Genomic DNA, 16,266 nt, shown 5'->3' on the forward strand with positions numbered 1-16,266 from the left:
TTTAAACCTTAACAAGGCAAATGCCATTGAACTGCAAGGCTGAAGAATAACCTTCCCGTGGCTCTGTGCTCCATCCTCCAGACCCACTGGGGAGGGACTCTGCCTTCCAGGCCCCCCAGTGGAGGAGCCCCACCCACTCAGGCTTGGGGCTCTGATCCCCTGGCCGCCAACCTCAGGGCCATTCTTCTTTCTTGGAAGACAACGTATGACCCCAGCCAGACAGCTCTACTGACTTGCAGAATCCCAGGAGTCTGACAGCCTCCCTTCATTTCACTTTGTCTCCATCCCTTTCAGTCCAAGCCGGTTGTTTCTACTGGCGTTAACGCCATCTCTATTGCTGCTGAGACAATTTAACGGATCCATATATCACAGGCCCATAATCTCTCAACGGATGCCTAGCAACAACTTTGATGTTGTCTCCATAACACACTTCCTGATTTTTCACAATATGTACAGTCTGAGAATTTTTCAGATCTGCAAGTTTTGGTTCCTTTTTGCTTAACAATTCCTTCTTCAATTTATCTCTCTCCTCTCGCATTTCACTATGAGGAGAAATCAGGCCATGCCTTAACATTTTGCTTAGAAATTTCAGCTAAATATACAAGTCCATCAGTTTAAGCTCTATTTTCCACAAAACACTGGAACACAATTTAGTGAAGTTCTCTGCCACTTTATAACAAGATCTCCTTTCCTCCAGTTTCCAATAACATGTTCATTTCCACCTGAGACTTCACCAGAAGTACCTTTTGCATTTCCACGAATATTCTGTTCTGACCATACATGTGTATCTTGAGAACAGAAGCCTTCTTGACAGCTCTCTTCTCCTTCAGAGCCCTCACCACAATTACCTTTCACTTTTCTACCTGCAATCTCTCAAGGCAACCTTGGTGTTCTCTAACATGCACCTCAAAACTCTCCCAACTCCTGCCATACCCAATTCTCAAGCTACTTCGACATGTTCAGGTATTGGTTAGAGTAGCATTCCACTTCCCCAGACCAAATCAGTGTTTGTCTGTCAAAGCTACCAAGCACCGCAGTTCAGGTGGCTTAAACAACAGAAATTAATTTCTCACAATTATGAAGGTTGGAAGTCCAAGATCCAGGAGTCACAGGGTTGGTTTCTTCAAAGGTCTCTCTCCTTGGCTTGTAGATGGCTGTCTTCCGCCAGTGTCTTCACAAGGTCTTCCCTTTGTGTGTCCTCATCTCTTCTTCGTATAAGGACACCACTCATATTGGGTTAGAACCCAGCCATATGACCTTATTTTATCTTAATATCCTATATCCAAAAACAGTCACACTCTAGGTACTGGTGGTTAGAACTTTCAACACATGAATTTTGAGGAGATACAATTAAGCCCATAAATAGCTAAGACTACTCATATTTACTTACTGTATCCATTCTGAATATCACTCTTTCCAGCCACTGTGCTAGCTGATGACCATGTACAATCTCCAACTCAGTATCTATGACTTAAAAACAATGGGAGGAAATAATCATATACTCTATAAAGTACATGAGAGCATGTATCATGTATTTGGGATCTCACTAAACCCTGTCACATCCAAAAAGGCTTCCTTGAAAGCTCTGATCTGAAGGATGAGTACAGAAGGGGTGTGTACACATGGAACTTTGCATGAAGAGGGAATCGAACAGCACATTCCAGGAACTGAGACAGTGGCCAGCAGGGCTGGAATACAGAAAGTAAGAAGAGTGATACGACATGAGGTTGGATTAGAAGGGAGGGGCCACATCAGCCAGGGTCTTAAAAATCACAGTAGGGTTTTTGTCTTTATTTTAACATTAAGAGGAAGCATGTGAAAGGTTACACATAATCATATTTTCATTTTACAAAGATCACTCTGGCAAGAAGGGGGCACTTTAGGGCTCCTAAGGTGCTGGTAATATTTTGTTTCTTGAGCAGGGTTCTGGTTACATATGTTTCTTTTGTGAAAATATGTCCAACTACACATTTATAATGTACGCACTTTCCTTAATGTAAATTATTCTTCCATCTGGTTAGATTGAGGAGAGAAAGGGTTAGAACAGTGCAAGTGTTGATGTGGGGAACCTGGTCTCAGTTAAGAGGTGACAATTCAAACTAGAAAGATGGCAGTCAAAAATGGAGAGACTGCGGTTGATAGACTGACTATGAAGGGGGAAAAGAGGCACCCCAGGAGGCCCCCAAGTTTCTGGCTTGCAGAAATAATTGGATGGTAGATCCATTCACTGTGCAGGGAAATCCTGGAGATCCAGAGATGGTACAGAAGATCACAGGCTTAATTTTCCAGGCTTAAAAAAATTAGAAATGTCAGGTAGGCAGTTAAGGATGCAGGTGGGAACGCAGAGGTCAAGTCTAAGAAAATACAATTGGGGGTCAATACTGTTAATAAAGAGAAGCAGCAGATATAAAATACTTCAGCCAGTATTTAATGAGCTCCGACAGTATTACAGGCAGTGGTGTAGACTCTGTGGCTGTAGCTATGAACAGTAAGTTCTCATAGAACTTGTACTCTCAGTCAGGAAGACTCCCCACCCACCCCCACCCCACCCCCGCCAACAAATCTGTATTAAATAAAGTAACTTCAACTACTAAGTCCTTTGATGAAAACGAAACAGGACAGCGTAACAGGGTGGCAGGGTAGGATCACTTTAGATGGGAACAGGCAGGGAAGGCCTCCGTACAGGGGTGACGTTTGGTGGCGAGACCTGAATACTGAGAAAATCTCAGGCAGAGGAAGAATGGAAGAGAACAGCACTGAGCGTAAAGCAAGATCACGGTCAGCATGTCTGAAGCAGGCGGAAAGGCCAATCCAGACGGACCAGAGCAAATGAAGGGTTGAGTGAGACAAGACTGAGAACCCAAGGACCAGACTATGCAAGCTTTAAGCGAGGAATTATGTAATTTACAGTGATTTTTAGAAATGTGAATTACTCTAGTTGCTCAGCAGATATAACTGAGAGTGGTAAAGATAAGAGTGAGGTGATGACCATGTTCAAGTGAGAAATGATGAACTCTAATGGGGAAAGCTAATACTTAGAAGATGATCTATCTAGAGCTGAAACTTAGGAATTCTAAAAAGCAAAGACCAAGAGGAAAACAAAGCAGCAAATGAGACAGAAACAAACAACACCATGACGTCAAGGAAAAATATTTTAAGGAAAAAAGTGATCAAGAGTCCAATGTTTGCTTAGTCGTGTAAGATAAGAACTGAAAAATGCTCATTAATACAGAGGAACATTCTGGAGTCCTCTAAGTCTGTTTAGAATATTAGGGGCAGAAGCTAGAGTGGAATGGGTTGAATAATACAGTGAGAGCTGAGAGAAAAAAGACAATGTGGTACACAGTTCTTTAGAGAAGTTTGGCTGTAAATAAGCTGTGTCAAAAAATAGGGACTTTAAGAGATAAGAGACTTGATTGTGTTTAAATGTGCAAAGACTTAAGGATAGAGGCAAGACTGAAATTACAGAGAGAAGGAATAACTGACAACAAAGAAAGATTTCTGGGACGGTACGAGATGCAACCCAGAGTACAGGTGAAGGCGTTAACCTTGGATCAGAGGAGACTACACTCTGTTGAAATGGAAGGGAGAGGAGAGAGGATGGATACAAATGGGGGTAGAATCCAGATTGCCGGACTCTCACATGTTCTTTCCACTAAAATCATGCTATGGACATTTTGAAAAGTGTTCTAAGTAGTATGAAAAACTAATTAAAGAAAAGTTAAATTGAGATTAGTCGATACATATTATTTTTCAAGTAAAGTATAAATTATATGAAGATAATGCATCAATACCAGCTACTCTTTATTGCTAAATAAAGATATGTTCAAACTAAAAAGAGATCCAAGCACTTGACTTTTTAAAAAGTTACCCTAAAGATCACAGTTCTTCGGAAAACAGGTTGTGAAAAACAATTAAGGAAAACAGGTTGTGAAAAACAATTAAGAACTTTTTGTTGAATCACTTCAAGATTAGGATAAATACCTGAAGTACTTTTCTCAACCTGGGGATTGTTCCACAGTGTAGCAACAGGAAACAAGAGAATAATCTCTAAGTGATCAAAAAGAAATAATCAAAAGCCTTAAGGTATCTGTATTCTGTGCTTTCTAATTTTCTGTATTCTGGAATATAATTTATCATAAATCAAAAATCTAAATACTACTAGTGAGGTTAAAAATCTGGAACAAAGGCCCTGATGGTGTTAGACACACCAACGGGTGAATGGGTGAGCCTCCTTCTCAGCTGGTCTGGACATTCTCCACTAGCAAGTATTAAACACAACTAATTCACACCCCACCTCCATGTTTCCTAAATTACAAACTGCCCTGTAAAATTGCTGTGCTTAGATCAATGTGTCCTTAACATCAAAAGGTTTTTGATCATTTTAGGGAGATTAGGTCTAATACTCAACAAATATTTATTGATTCTTATTAAAGGACAAAGCTCCCAAGACACAGTAGTGACTGAGGCAGACAAGGAAGACCCTGCTTTCTTGGCACGCACGGGTAAGACAGTATTTCTTAACACAACACCCTGGGCTCTAAAGTCTTTGAACAGCACAGGGAAGCTGGGGAGGAGAAATACCACTTTTGACCACTATTCCTATAGCTATTACAATTTTTTCCCTATCATTCCCCAGAACTGAAAAATTTTTTTTCCTATTTAACTAATCAAAATGTCTAGCCCAGGCCTTCTATTATATTTCCTATAAATACTTCAACTGACTTACATTTGAAACAAAATGTTTTAACCACATCTTTGCCCATGTTACATTGTATTATATTCTAGTAATCTCAATCCATTAAGTACTGCTTTCCAGTTTCCTGAACCAAAAACCATCTTAAACTATTCATGAAACCGTTGTTACTTCTTTTGTTTAGGCTTCTCTAGTCTAACAAAAATTTCACCTGTGATTTCACATTTAGAAACAAAAAAACTACAAACTACTCTTAAAGAATTAAGAAAAACCAAGCAAGATCCAGTTCTTCTATTTTTAAGCTAACTAAAACAAAGTAAGGCAAATAACAGTAAAAGTTCTTCATTCTGTCCTTTAAGTTGTTTTCCTTGTAAAATCTAATAAATTAATTCAATATATTATTTACATAGTAAACTTAAGCAACCAGCTTCTTTACTGTCCTTTAATTTTGAAAAACTGAGACACGGGATGCTAATTAGAAAGGAAAGAAACAATTCTTGAGGAAATCAGAAAACGTATGTGTTCCCATCACATCTACTGCCACCACTTTCCTCTTAGGTGGATCTTAGGAGGAAAATAAATCAAGACCACTTACAAATTGTTGATCATTTTAGGAAATACTGCCTCAAAATTAATCAGCAAAACAAAAGCAGCTTATGTAATTTAAAAATCCATTTATTAAATACTATTGAAATGCTAAGCAAAACCAGAAAATATTAAAATAAATTTTAAACATTAAAGCACAAGAGCAAATGTAAAATTATAACTGAAAAAATGTTGCTGAAACATGACTATTCATTATATCAATTTATATTTTGTAGAAAACCAACATTAAATGGTATCTCTAACTCTCAATCTTGACTTTCAAAAACAGCATTCTAAATAAATGGCTACTTACAGATTTTTTCATTCAAAGGAACTTCATTGATAAATCAACATACTTTCTCACCCTACAAATTCAGAAGTACTATAAAGATACACTTAACTCTTCCCTTTCTTTCCTACCTTGAAAAAAAACTAAATAATTTTTTAGATTAGTAACTCTGTGGTTCAAAAGATAAAATGGATATAGTGAGGAATCATTTCTGACCTAGATTTGAATCCCAGTTACCTATCGCCCTAGAGAAATTATGTCGTATATGTTGCTTAATCTCTGTTCCTCTTTATAAAACCCTCGTAGAATGGCTGTGAATTAGAGACTAACAATCACATCTGGAATAGGGCCTGGCACTGACTGCCATAAATGGCAGCTACTTAAATGAACATTAAATTAAGGCTTGTCCCTATGAAACTCTTATTGCTCATTGTAGCAGCATTGCAGAATATGAAGAATCACCTGTAGAAGTTTATCTCAAAACAGCTATCAGCTCTCCTTTAAAATCATTCAGTTCTTCAATATAGGCAGACTGTAGAATCATGACCTAATAGTAAATTCCCTAGAAGTGAATACCCAATTGCTACTTATCAACTAGTCTAGCATCATGATGCCCAAGTACTGCAAAATAATTTTTTCCCTCAAATCCATAGATGCAAGTATTATGCCATGTTTACGTCATGGGACTCTAACCAAGGAGTACCATTGACAGATTTTCATAAATCTTTCCAAGTAACTTCATATCAAAGTTCTACCTAAACAACAAGTCAGGAAACCAACTGCAAAGCCATGGTCTATAAAACTTAACATGGTTAAATGAGGCTTATAGGAACAATGAGCTCAGTGGAACACGGAAGGGTAAAAAGGTTACCTCCATTTTGTCGGTCACTTACCATCTCATCATCTTCATTAAAAATATTATGAAGTTACACGAGGATAGGTGAGCAGAAAATGGACAGAAGGAAAAGAAAACATGTACAGGAAAAAACTACAAAGGAAACAAGAAACATGATTTCTAGTATCATTAAGACAGAAGAAAACCAAAAAAGAAAAGGAGAAGGAAGAGGAAGAACCCACAACCCCTTCCCAAATCACATTTTCTTTCATTTTGTTACACTAAAAACATGAGAGTTCAGAATTACAACTGAGGAGACAGTAACAAAGTTATACAATTATTATAATTACTGGTTGTAGATGAACTAACTCCAAGGGTAAAAACTTTAATTCTGTCTGTCCAATTTAAGAATGCAGTTAAAACAGCAGCAGAAGAAAATAATCCAAATAAAGTATATTTCAGTGGACTCTGCTGAACTTCAATACAATCTTAACCAGAAACGAACGGATTATTCTTACTTTTCTTCTTTAGATAATAAAGTTGAGAGGCAAAAAGTTCAATAGGTCATTTCAAAACAATCTTCCCATTAATTTATAAAAACAAGTTCAATTAAATGAAAAACAACCATGTGGAAATATTAACCACTGGACAATCCTCCAGACAAAGTCTTCAGTTACTCACCAAAGTAGGTATAATGCTTGTCAGTGTGATTGTGTCTAGTTCTAAACTTAAGGGTCAAAACTATGGCAGACTATAAAGTAATCTATTCTATTAGAACTTAAATTTAAAACAGCCTATTAAGTTAATGGATTCTGTACTAGGAAGTATTACATGTGATTATTGCAATTATCACACCTGAAATGTGACAGGATTATTATTCAGAGAACAGAAGCTGTTAGGAGGAAAGAGAAGAAAAAGAGAATATTTCTAATCTAAATGACTAAACTTCTAGTAAATGTACCAAAAGTCAAAACTTTCCAACAGACACAGCCATTGCTTCAAAATGAACTATTTACTCTTGAGGCTCTTTTTCAGAGTTACTTGTGCTACTCTTTCACCTTGTTTCTGTGCATAATTTGACAGTGACAATGTATCAAGAATTTCCATTGGAGATATATTCAAAATGAAGCTTACATATGCATATTCTATAATAAAAATTAAACCACTGAGTGTCATCTAAAGATATAAAGATAGTAAGTATAAATTATAACCATTCTAAAACAAGTTTTCTGAACCGAGTTGCAAAAATCATAATCAGAAACATTTTAAGTTTTGCTCTGAAATTTAAAAACTATGCAAAAGTGCAAATTTTTTAGACTTCAGACACTGGCAATGTGAATCAACTGAAACTGGATTAATTTAAACACTGTTTTGCAAAGTAAAAAAAAGGAACCAGAAAGACGTGAGAAAATAAGTAATCATTCCTCTTTCAGAATCTACTTCAACATACAACGCTATTTCTTACCATGGTTAAGGACATTTTAAGGAGGGAATCTGGTATACCTACAGGGAGGCTAATTGTTTTAACAGTATCTTAATCTTAAAAAATAAAATAAGAATTGGTGTGCCAATTTATTTAATTGGTAAAAAGAAAGTAAACTATCACTAAAGAAGATATGTGTTAATCCATTAATACACTCTCCGTTCCCTGTAAATTCACAAGAAGTACAGCTAACAATTTTAATGGGAAAAAGTTTTTACTTATGAATTGTAACATATAAAACTTAACTCTAAAAACCACCAATTTAATCTGCCGCCACCAAATATTCTGAATGGTCATTGTAACAAAACAAGTAATACTTTGTTATGATTCTAAACTAAGAGGCATTACTGTACTTATAGAGAAGGTAGATGTAAAAACAAAACAAAAACACACACCAGAAACTTCAACACTAGTACCTGAATTCTCAGTGAAGACATTCATTCCTGTTAGATAGTACATGAAACTACAATAAAGGCTAGCAAACCTATCTGGTCAAGGCATTAAGAACCACATTTCTTCAACATTTTCTAAAGAAAATTCCACCAATTTTCTTTATAAATACTTTGAAAGCCAGTCCCAGAAAATCATACAGTTCTGCAATAACGAACACTTGAATATGGTCAAAACAATTATTTTATATCCTTTGAAATTATGAACTCTTTCAAAACCTACCTATACATAAAACTGGAAAATTCCATAAATTTTATTAATCAGACAAGAGACAATCTTCAAATACTTAAATCTACCCTATCACTCCAACAATACTGCCTAATCTTTTGTAAGTAATCTTACTTTAAAAGACATAAAATACTAAAGAGCTAACATTTTCTTTTAGAAAGGTAATACTGAAAATAAAGATTGTCTATTTAAATATCAGTACAAAAAGTTCAACTTCATTACCACACAAGTATTTTTGATAGGATTATGACATATAGAAAACTATAAATTTACTTATAAAAAAGGGAAAGTGATTTTTACACCAAACCTACGGAAAGACAACTTAATCTTTCTGAACCCAAACTAGGAGCTGTGTTCTGTTAACTAGACTGTCCTTCATCTTCACCGAATGACTAATGACTGGTTTATTCTTTGTCATGGAGACCAACTCAGAGGGGGTTAGCAGCTGTGGGCTATTCCACTGAGAATATATCTGAACATAAGAAAAAATTTTGATAAAAAAACTTGAATTGATAAAGTTCCTATTTTTAGAGGTCTTTAACATCAAGCAATGACTTGTAAGAGAGACTTGGTATCTTTCATTGCATATGCCTTCCTCCATTCTGTAATTACTCAAAAATAAAAAGTAGCCAGAATGCTTGGGGAAACTATTACTTTAATTTTGTCTAAAAAAAATAACTTTAGCCTTTCAGAATGTTAATTCCCTGGATCAATAAGCATTTATAACTTTTAAAAAGAATTGGCAAAAATTAATGATCTCTTGCATTACTATTTAGTACTGAGAAGTACTAGGAGATGAAAGTTGAATTTGTAATAATATCTGGAAATTTTAGACAAACATAAACATATTTCATCAGAGTCTGTACCTTCCAAAGGCAATTCTCTACTTAGACTCTTTGGCTAATTAAGAGTCTACTGTTCAAAAACTACAGATTTATGGTACTATTCTGTCCTAAATGAAGTTTCATAAAGACACACAGTGTATCTCTAACATTTGTTTCATCTGTCTCAAAATTAAATCCTGGTGTACTACTTTCAAAATATGCTAGTTTACATATAAAATACTAGGAAACACAGCCCAAATACCAAGAAGTATTACTCTGAAACAAGAGAACACATGAAAATAGATGAAGGAAAATATGTGTATGTATAAATACATATACATTTACACACACAAAACATGAGTTAGCATATTCCTGTATCAAACCTAATCAAGATGAACAACTGAACAAACACAAACACACATACATGTTAAACAAAATAAAGGTAATACCAATTCATTCAAATGTAAACAGCACTGAAAAGTATAAATAAATGAAATCATATTCTTATCCCACTAATTAATACCCCACTATATTAAAAAGTAATATAAAGATATGGGAGGGCAGTTAAAATAAAGCTGAAAAGAAGATTTTAAAACCACAAAGAAAAATTATGGGATTCAGAATGGGTTGTTTTAAGAGAAAGTTTAAAGGCTATGAAATATCATGTAAAACACATGAAGGATCATAATGATTTTTAAAATAGCAAGCAATTAGCTGATTTTTTTTCTAAAACAAGAGTAAATTAAGGCAAAGATTAGGATGAATTACAAGATCTCTGAAATAAATTCTATCTCAGTTTTAAAATTTTAAGTGAAGGAACACAACCTACCAAAGAACACCATCCAGTGAGATATATAGTTTATCTACAGAAAAATTAAACCCAGGAGAAATAAAATATCCTATAGGACAAATCTTATGCTTAATGCTAAGGAACTGTTCCAATATTTTTTCTATTAGAATTTTACCAGGTTGCATAGACAAAAGTGGTTATCAGAATAGCCCTGAGTTTTTTCTAACTATATAGTGATTTCCCTATTTATCCATTCTAGAATTGGGAAGAATGGGGGCATAGGAGGATGGCTTGAGAAGGGTGCTAAACATGTATATGTTGTATTATAAATTTGTATATTATGTATATTATGGAAAAAGTTCCCCAGGTGATCGATATACCTACTGTATGGCATTTGATGGAGAATTTTATTTGAACTAAGTGACACAATTATAGCTTAGAAATATTTTTGTCACACAAATTTGCAGAAAATTTTTCTTGTATAACAAATAGCAGAATCAATTAAAGTGCCTATAGCAAGTTAGTATTTCTTGTATATTTAAGGCAGCCAAGAAAAAAATACTACAGTTTTATGAAAAGTTATATTTAGGTATGAACTGTTCAGTATTATCTACAAAACAGATAAAATTGGTTTAGAATTCAATTATAGAAAAGCATCCTAATTCCTACCCATTCTACTCATTTATTTTCATAGTAATCAGAAGTACTACAACAAAAGATTATAAAAACATTTAAAATACAATTCTATATAATTTTTATTTACACTTTAGAAATTTAAACAACTTTCTGGGAACATCCTTTGTGAGGCAATGTAGTCTTTCTTTTTCAATTATTAGAAACTATTTAAACTTCAAGACAGGCTCACTAATGTTTTTTCAAGGGCAAGCAACAAATGTGGCTAGCTGAAAAATAGCCAACTTAATGCTGATCTGTAACACAAACTTGATTAGGTGTGCCTGGCGAGCCTCCCCACCTCTGTGTCCCCTGTGGAGGAGGAGATCTTTGTGTGCTTTTGTGTGGTGGTTCCACTGAATTCATTACAACAGAGATGGACATTTGATATTCGTAACGATCCAACATCTGAGCAATCTTCTTTCGAGACACACCATGTTTATTCCTCCTACCAAAAAAGAAAAGGATTTTAATTCTTTTTTTAGAATGTATAGGTTCAGAGGTTAAACCGTTTTAGAGTAACAGTACAGATTCTAAATTACATTTTGCAAATAAATGCTAGAAGATACACCTCATTTACGCAAATTTTATAAGAAAAAAATATATATATGCAAATATATATATACATATATATATATATATAGGCTCTCAAAATTTTTAACAGACTTTTTTAAAGATTTAAAGATTCCATAAATCACAGCAAAATGTTAACTGATTATACCTCTTCACATAGGATTAACTATGGTTAACTGGTTAATCTCCCCTTTTTAAATAATACAATCAAACATTATGAGATACTGTTTTGAGAATTATAGAAGAACTGAGTGGACTTCTGGGACATACAAAATCAATATAAAATATTTATCACTTTTTAGAAGTTACTTTAGGAAACTTCCTTTGCACTTTAAAAATTTATTTTCAATACCAAATTATTATTAGAGGTACAACAATTTGGACATATCTCACAAACATGATGTTGAATGAAAGAAACTAGACCCAATGAATATGTGCTGTATAATTTTTTTTCTATAAAGTTTGAAAAAAACAAAAACCATGGTATTAAGGCAAAAGATGTTTCAGGAAAAAAAAATGTTTTAAGGAAAAGCAAGGAAATAATCACTAGGGAATTGTTACTGGGAAAAGGAATTTGAAGAACTTCTATTGGTTAATTCTCTCATAACATGGGTAATGGTTAAATGAATACCTGCCTTACAAGAAATTTGTTACACTGTATATTTATATTTAATATACTTTTCTGTGAGTTTATGATTAAAAAATGGTTTAAAAATCATTCTTGATCCTCAAATAACTTTTTACAATTGATTTTACCCTTGTAGTTTTCTGTAACTTGACTTGCACAAGGCAAAAGACAAAGGAACATAATTTACATTCAATGTTATAGTTCTACATTTACTAATACTAATTAATTTTTCACAGAAAAGCACACAAAAGAAATATTTACTCTTCAAATCTATTGATGGTTACATCCGAAAAGACAAGGCAAAACAGAAAATAGAAAAACAGAGATCTGAGGTTGAAAAATTGACAAAGTATGACTAAATCCACAAGATATCAAAACTGATGATCTAATTACTTACAAAAAATCTGTCACGCTAGATATCAGTTAAGCTGACTTTATTTTGCAGTCAATTTATATTAATTCTAATTAATTTCAAGTCTCTCAAATGTAAATGTAAATATAAATGAAAAAGTTCCATAACTGTATTTTGTCAATATGGTTGGTCCAGCATAACCCAAGTAGCTTTAGTTTTTAAACTTGTCTCTTCTGACAGGTGCAATACACACAGAAGCTGGCAAACACCACCAAGTATTAATAAATCTGTCAGTTTATTCACATATTAACACATGGCATGCTAATCAGAAAGGGAAAGAAGGGTAACCAAAGGAATGAAAGGCAAGGGAGAAAGAATCAATCTAGTCACCATCGCGCTTGGAATAACAGCCTGAAGCTGTAAGAGAGCAAACTGATGTGGGAGGAAAACACTGCTTTTAAAAAAAGGGAGGTGATGGTTATACAACTCTGCGATTACAGTAAAACTACTGAATTATATATTTTTAATCGTTAGATTATAAATTATGTGAATTATATGTCAAAGTTGTTATCAAGAAGTGAGGGGTGGAAAGTGAAAGTAAAGAAAGCAAAGAGTCATCGGCAGGAAACCAAGGGATGTGGGGGGGAAAGGGATAAAGGTTAACAAACAGAAGAGCTGCAAATAATACCAGTCAATGCCTCCCCACAGGTTTTGAAGTCTAAACTGCTCTCTGAAAACTCCGTTTTCTGTTGACTCATATGGCAGCAAAATCTATTCAGACCTGTACTCAGTTGGTAGCACAAATTTCTCAGAACATTAGATTATGTAAAATCTTATCTACTTAAGACTAACTAGTCATGATTTGCTACAGAAATATTAAGATGTTTGATCATGACACACTGCCCCAAAGTCAGCTGGGGTGTTACAATTAGATATATGCATTATATTACCTTCCTAACAAAAAAAATGTGAATTCCAAAACACACGGATTCCAAGGGCCTTGATTATAGGATTATGGATCTGCAGTAAAGATGAAAAAGAGGGAGCAAGACAAAAGCGCCAGATAAAAAGGTATGGGACTGAAAATGGAAAGGAGATGAAAGTGGAAGGACAATAGAGAGATGTGGCCTAGCTAAAAGCCAGAGGAAAGCTCTAAATTTTCCCTCAAAGTTTTCTGGATCTCCATTAATATTCAACAAACCGTGAGCAATGTAGGAATTCATGTAAGAAAAAGTAACAAACACACTCGACAGGGAAAACTTGATAAACCTTAACACAGCAAGGTGCCTCAGGAACCTTCAATTTCAGACCCTGTTCCTGTGAACAGGGAGGGGGTTTAGTGGTCCCCATCCACAAGAAGCAAAGACACGATGGGCAAAAGCTAACAAAGAAATTAATCAGGTAAAGAAGAAAGAAAAAAGGTAAGGATTCAAAAAAAATTTGAGTGCCTTACTTTTCTAATTCTTCAGGATCAAATTTCCACCAAGTTTCAGGTTCATGAAACTCTACTCTGTATCCTTTTCCTATGGCCTACACAAAGGAAAGGAAGAAAAAACCCACAGAATACTTCTTAAAGTAAAAAGATGACAGACAGATAATAAATTTCATTTAGACAATACTTCTAAATTTGCTCAACCAAGAAAAATTTCACTTTAAAAATAACAGAGATCATGAAAATGTTAAGACTACTTAGCTGGAAAAATTCCAATTATTATCCTCAAGTCCAAACAAAACTAACAAGATGAGCATATTCCTTAAAAAGCACCACTCCCAATTTTTTGAAAACTTAAACGATTATGCCTCTTTAGAATACAAGGACAAATATTTAAATAATAAAGATCAAAGGAACCAAAATTTCAGAATATGAAAACACTGACATGAATAAAATATAAAAACTCTCTCATATCTCATATTTACCATTTCCACATATGGTTTCATTTCCCAAGCTTGTGTATTAGTGTTGTCTATTATAACTGGAGATCTCCCCTGATTGATAGCTTGTTTTGCTGAAATAAAAAATAAATTTAAAAAACAAAAACAAAAACCAGACAACTATTAGGTTAAAATACAGAAAATAAAATTTACACATTCATTATTAAGAATTTTTCTCCATCTCGGTACTTAAAAACAAAACTGTGCAATCTCTTAAATCAGTGACATGGGAAAAAAAAGGGCTCTGCTAGATTAAAAGGGAATTAAAAAACATAACCACATGCAATGTGTATTCTCCAAACCAGATGCTGGTTTTGATAAACTAGGTGTAAAGGACATTTTGTTGAATTTACAGTAAGGAAGGCTTCAGTCAAAAGCTAACTTTCATTTACAGGAAATACAGGAACAAGTTACATTTGAGCATGGTCTAGATATGGAAAGAGAAGAACATTTACTGACCTGGAAAGATGTAAATGGTTAACTGAAAATGGCAAGTTATGAGATAGTATGTAAGTATGACCTTATTTGGGTCAAAATATAAAGATCTGGGATGAGTTACTAAGTGGCTATGAAAAATGAAAAGTGGTCATCTGAAGGTGGTGGGAATATCTGCATTCTATACTTATCTGTATTTTCCCATGTTATGCAATTACAAATAATGCTTTTGAAATAAGGACTTTGGTTAAAAAAAAAAGTGCTACCGATTTACCATTGTTTGTCAGCAAAACTTTATATACCAAGTAGCTAAATACCACAGTTTAACAGATTTTGTGGATATTTCTTAGGACTGTGATTCCCAAATTGGGAGTTAAGACAAAATGAAACTTTTCTGAACTGTACCTCCCTATCCTGTGCCATCTTTTCCCCCATGAGGTGGGAACCACACCACAGTGAGCCACTGTTACTGGCAGGAGTGTGTGCACTCCCAAGAGTAAAGAGACAGGAAATCTAATTAAGAACCCACAATTAAAAAAGGCGGAGGCAAAATGCAATGATATGGAAATTTTGTTGGGATATAGAATTCAAACCACTAAGCTCTACATAATGAAAACATTTATTCACACCTCTAAGGGCAGACAGAATTCTAAATGTTAGTTTAATAATGACTATGGTGAAACACATGTTTGGAAGATGATGTGTCTAAACACCAAAAGAAATTTAGAATTTGGTCAAAAATTGGGCATCAAGCTGCTATCATCTCCTACTGCTCCCTTCTCAATCATAAACAGTAATCAAATCTTTCACTTAAGAAAAGCTTACTAAAGTAATTCTCCTAATGGCTGATAGTTAGGCTTATACCTCCAGGAGTTATGTTCTAGAAGAGGAACTTATGACCAAATAAATATCTGATCTGCAGGGATGGGGAGATTATCCTCTTTCCATGAACAACCATCATCCAATACCACATTCCAGTACACTCCATGGAAAGAGAGCTTCTAAGTAAACAGTGTTTGAATAGCCAAATTAATAAAAGTCATTTTCTTAAATAAATTAACCATACTCTAAGAAAGAGAATAATGGTACCTTGGAGATGTTTTCAATTTGTAAGTGGTCTAAGATGAATTCAGATTCTTGTAATAATTAATCTGAGGCAGATCTTTATTTCTATAATAGTGCCTGACATTTAAAAGTATTCAATAAATATTTGTTGAAAAGAGAAAGTTTGCCCTCATAAAACAAGTAATTTTATAATTTTCAAAATGTCTAATGTCCACCAGCTATCACTACCTTGGAAAAGGTAAAAATTACCATGAAAAAGTCCATATTGTACTAATAATAAAACAGTTCATCTAGACTCCATATTCTGTTCAGCAAGTCTAAGTCACATGGCATAAACATTTTAATGAAATATTCTAGACGAGTACTGCAAAGAGAAAGTGTCCCACACAAACTAACTTCACAGTCCACCAAAGATATATTGGCTCTGTT

The 16,266-nt window shown here is 34.3% G+C and overlaps 1 protein-coding gene across 9 annotated transcripts in view; it reads right to left on the bottom strand.

Annotated features, from left to right (window-relative positions):
• The window catches only part of LOC108394304 (NEDD4-binding protein 2-like 2), a 96,278-nt gene that overhangs the window by 66,792 nt on the left and 13,220 nt on the right, over positions 1-16,266 (bottom strand). For 4 of the 9 annotated variants that reach the window (XM_073229010.1, XM_073228999.1, XM_073229013.1 and 1 more), the window contains 3 exons: positions 14,323-14,411; positions 13,859-13,935; positions 11,154-11,300 (listed from right to left, as the gene is read on the bottom strand). In XM_073229010.1, the coding sequence (XP_073085111.1) occupies positions 11,154-11,300; positions 13,859-13,935; positions 14,323-14,411 (313 nt within the window). Of the gene's footprint in view, positions 1-2,555; positions 6,559-10,742; positions 11,301-13,858; positions 13,936-14,322; positions 14,412-16,266 lie in introns of those variants that run through there. The other 5 variants (XM_073229025.1, XM_037012454.2, XM_017655758.3 and 2 more) reach the window with 5 other exon arrangements.

This window comes from Manis javanica, chromosome 1 (genome assembly GCF_040802235.1).
Source record: "Manis javanica isolate MJ-LG chromosome 1, MJ_LKY, whole genome shotgun sequence".
Lineage (NCBI taxonomy): Eukaryota > Metazoa > Chordata > Mammalia > Pholidota > Manidae > Manis > Manis javanica.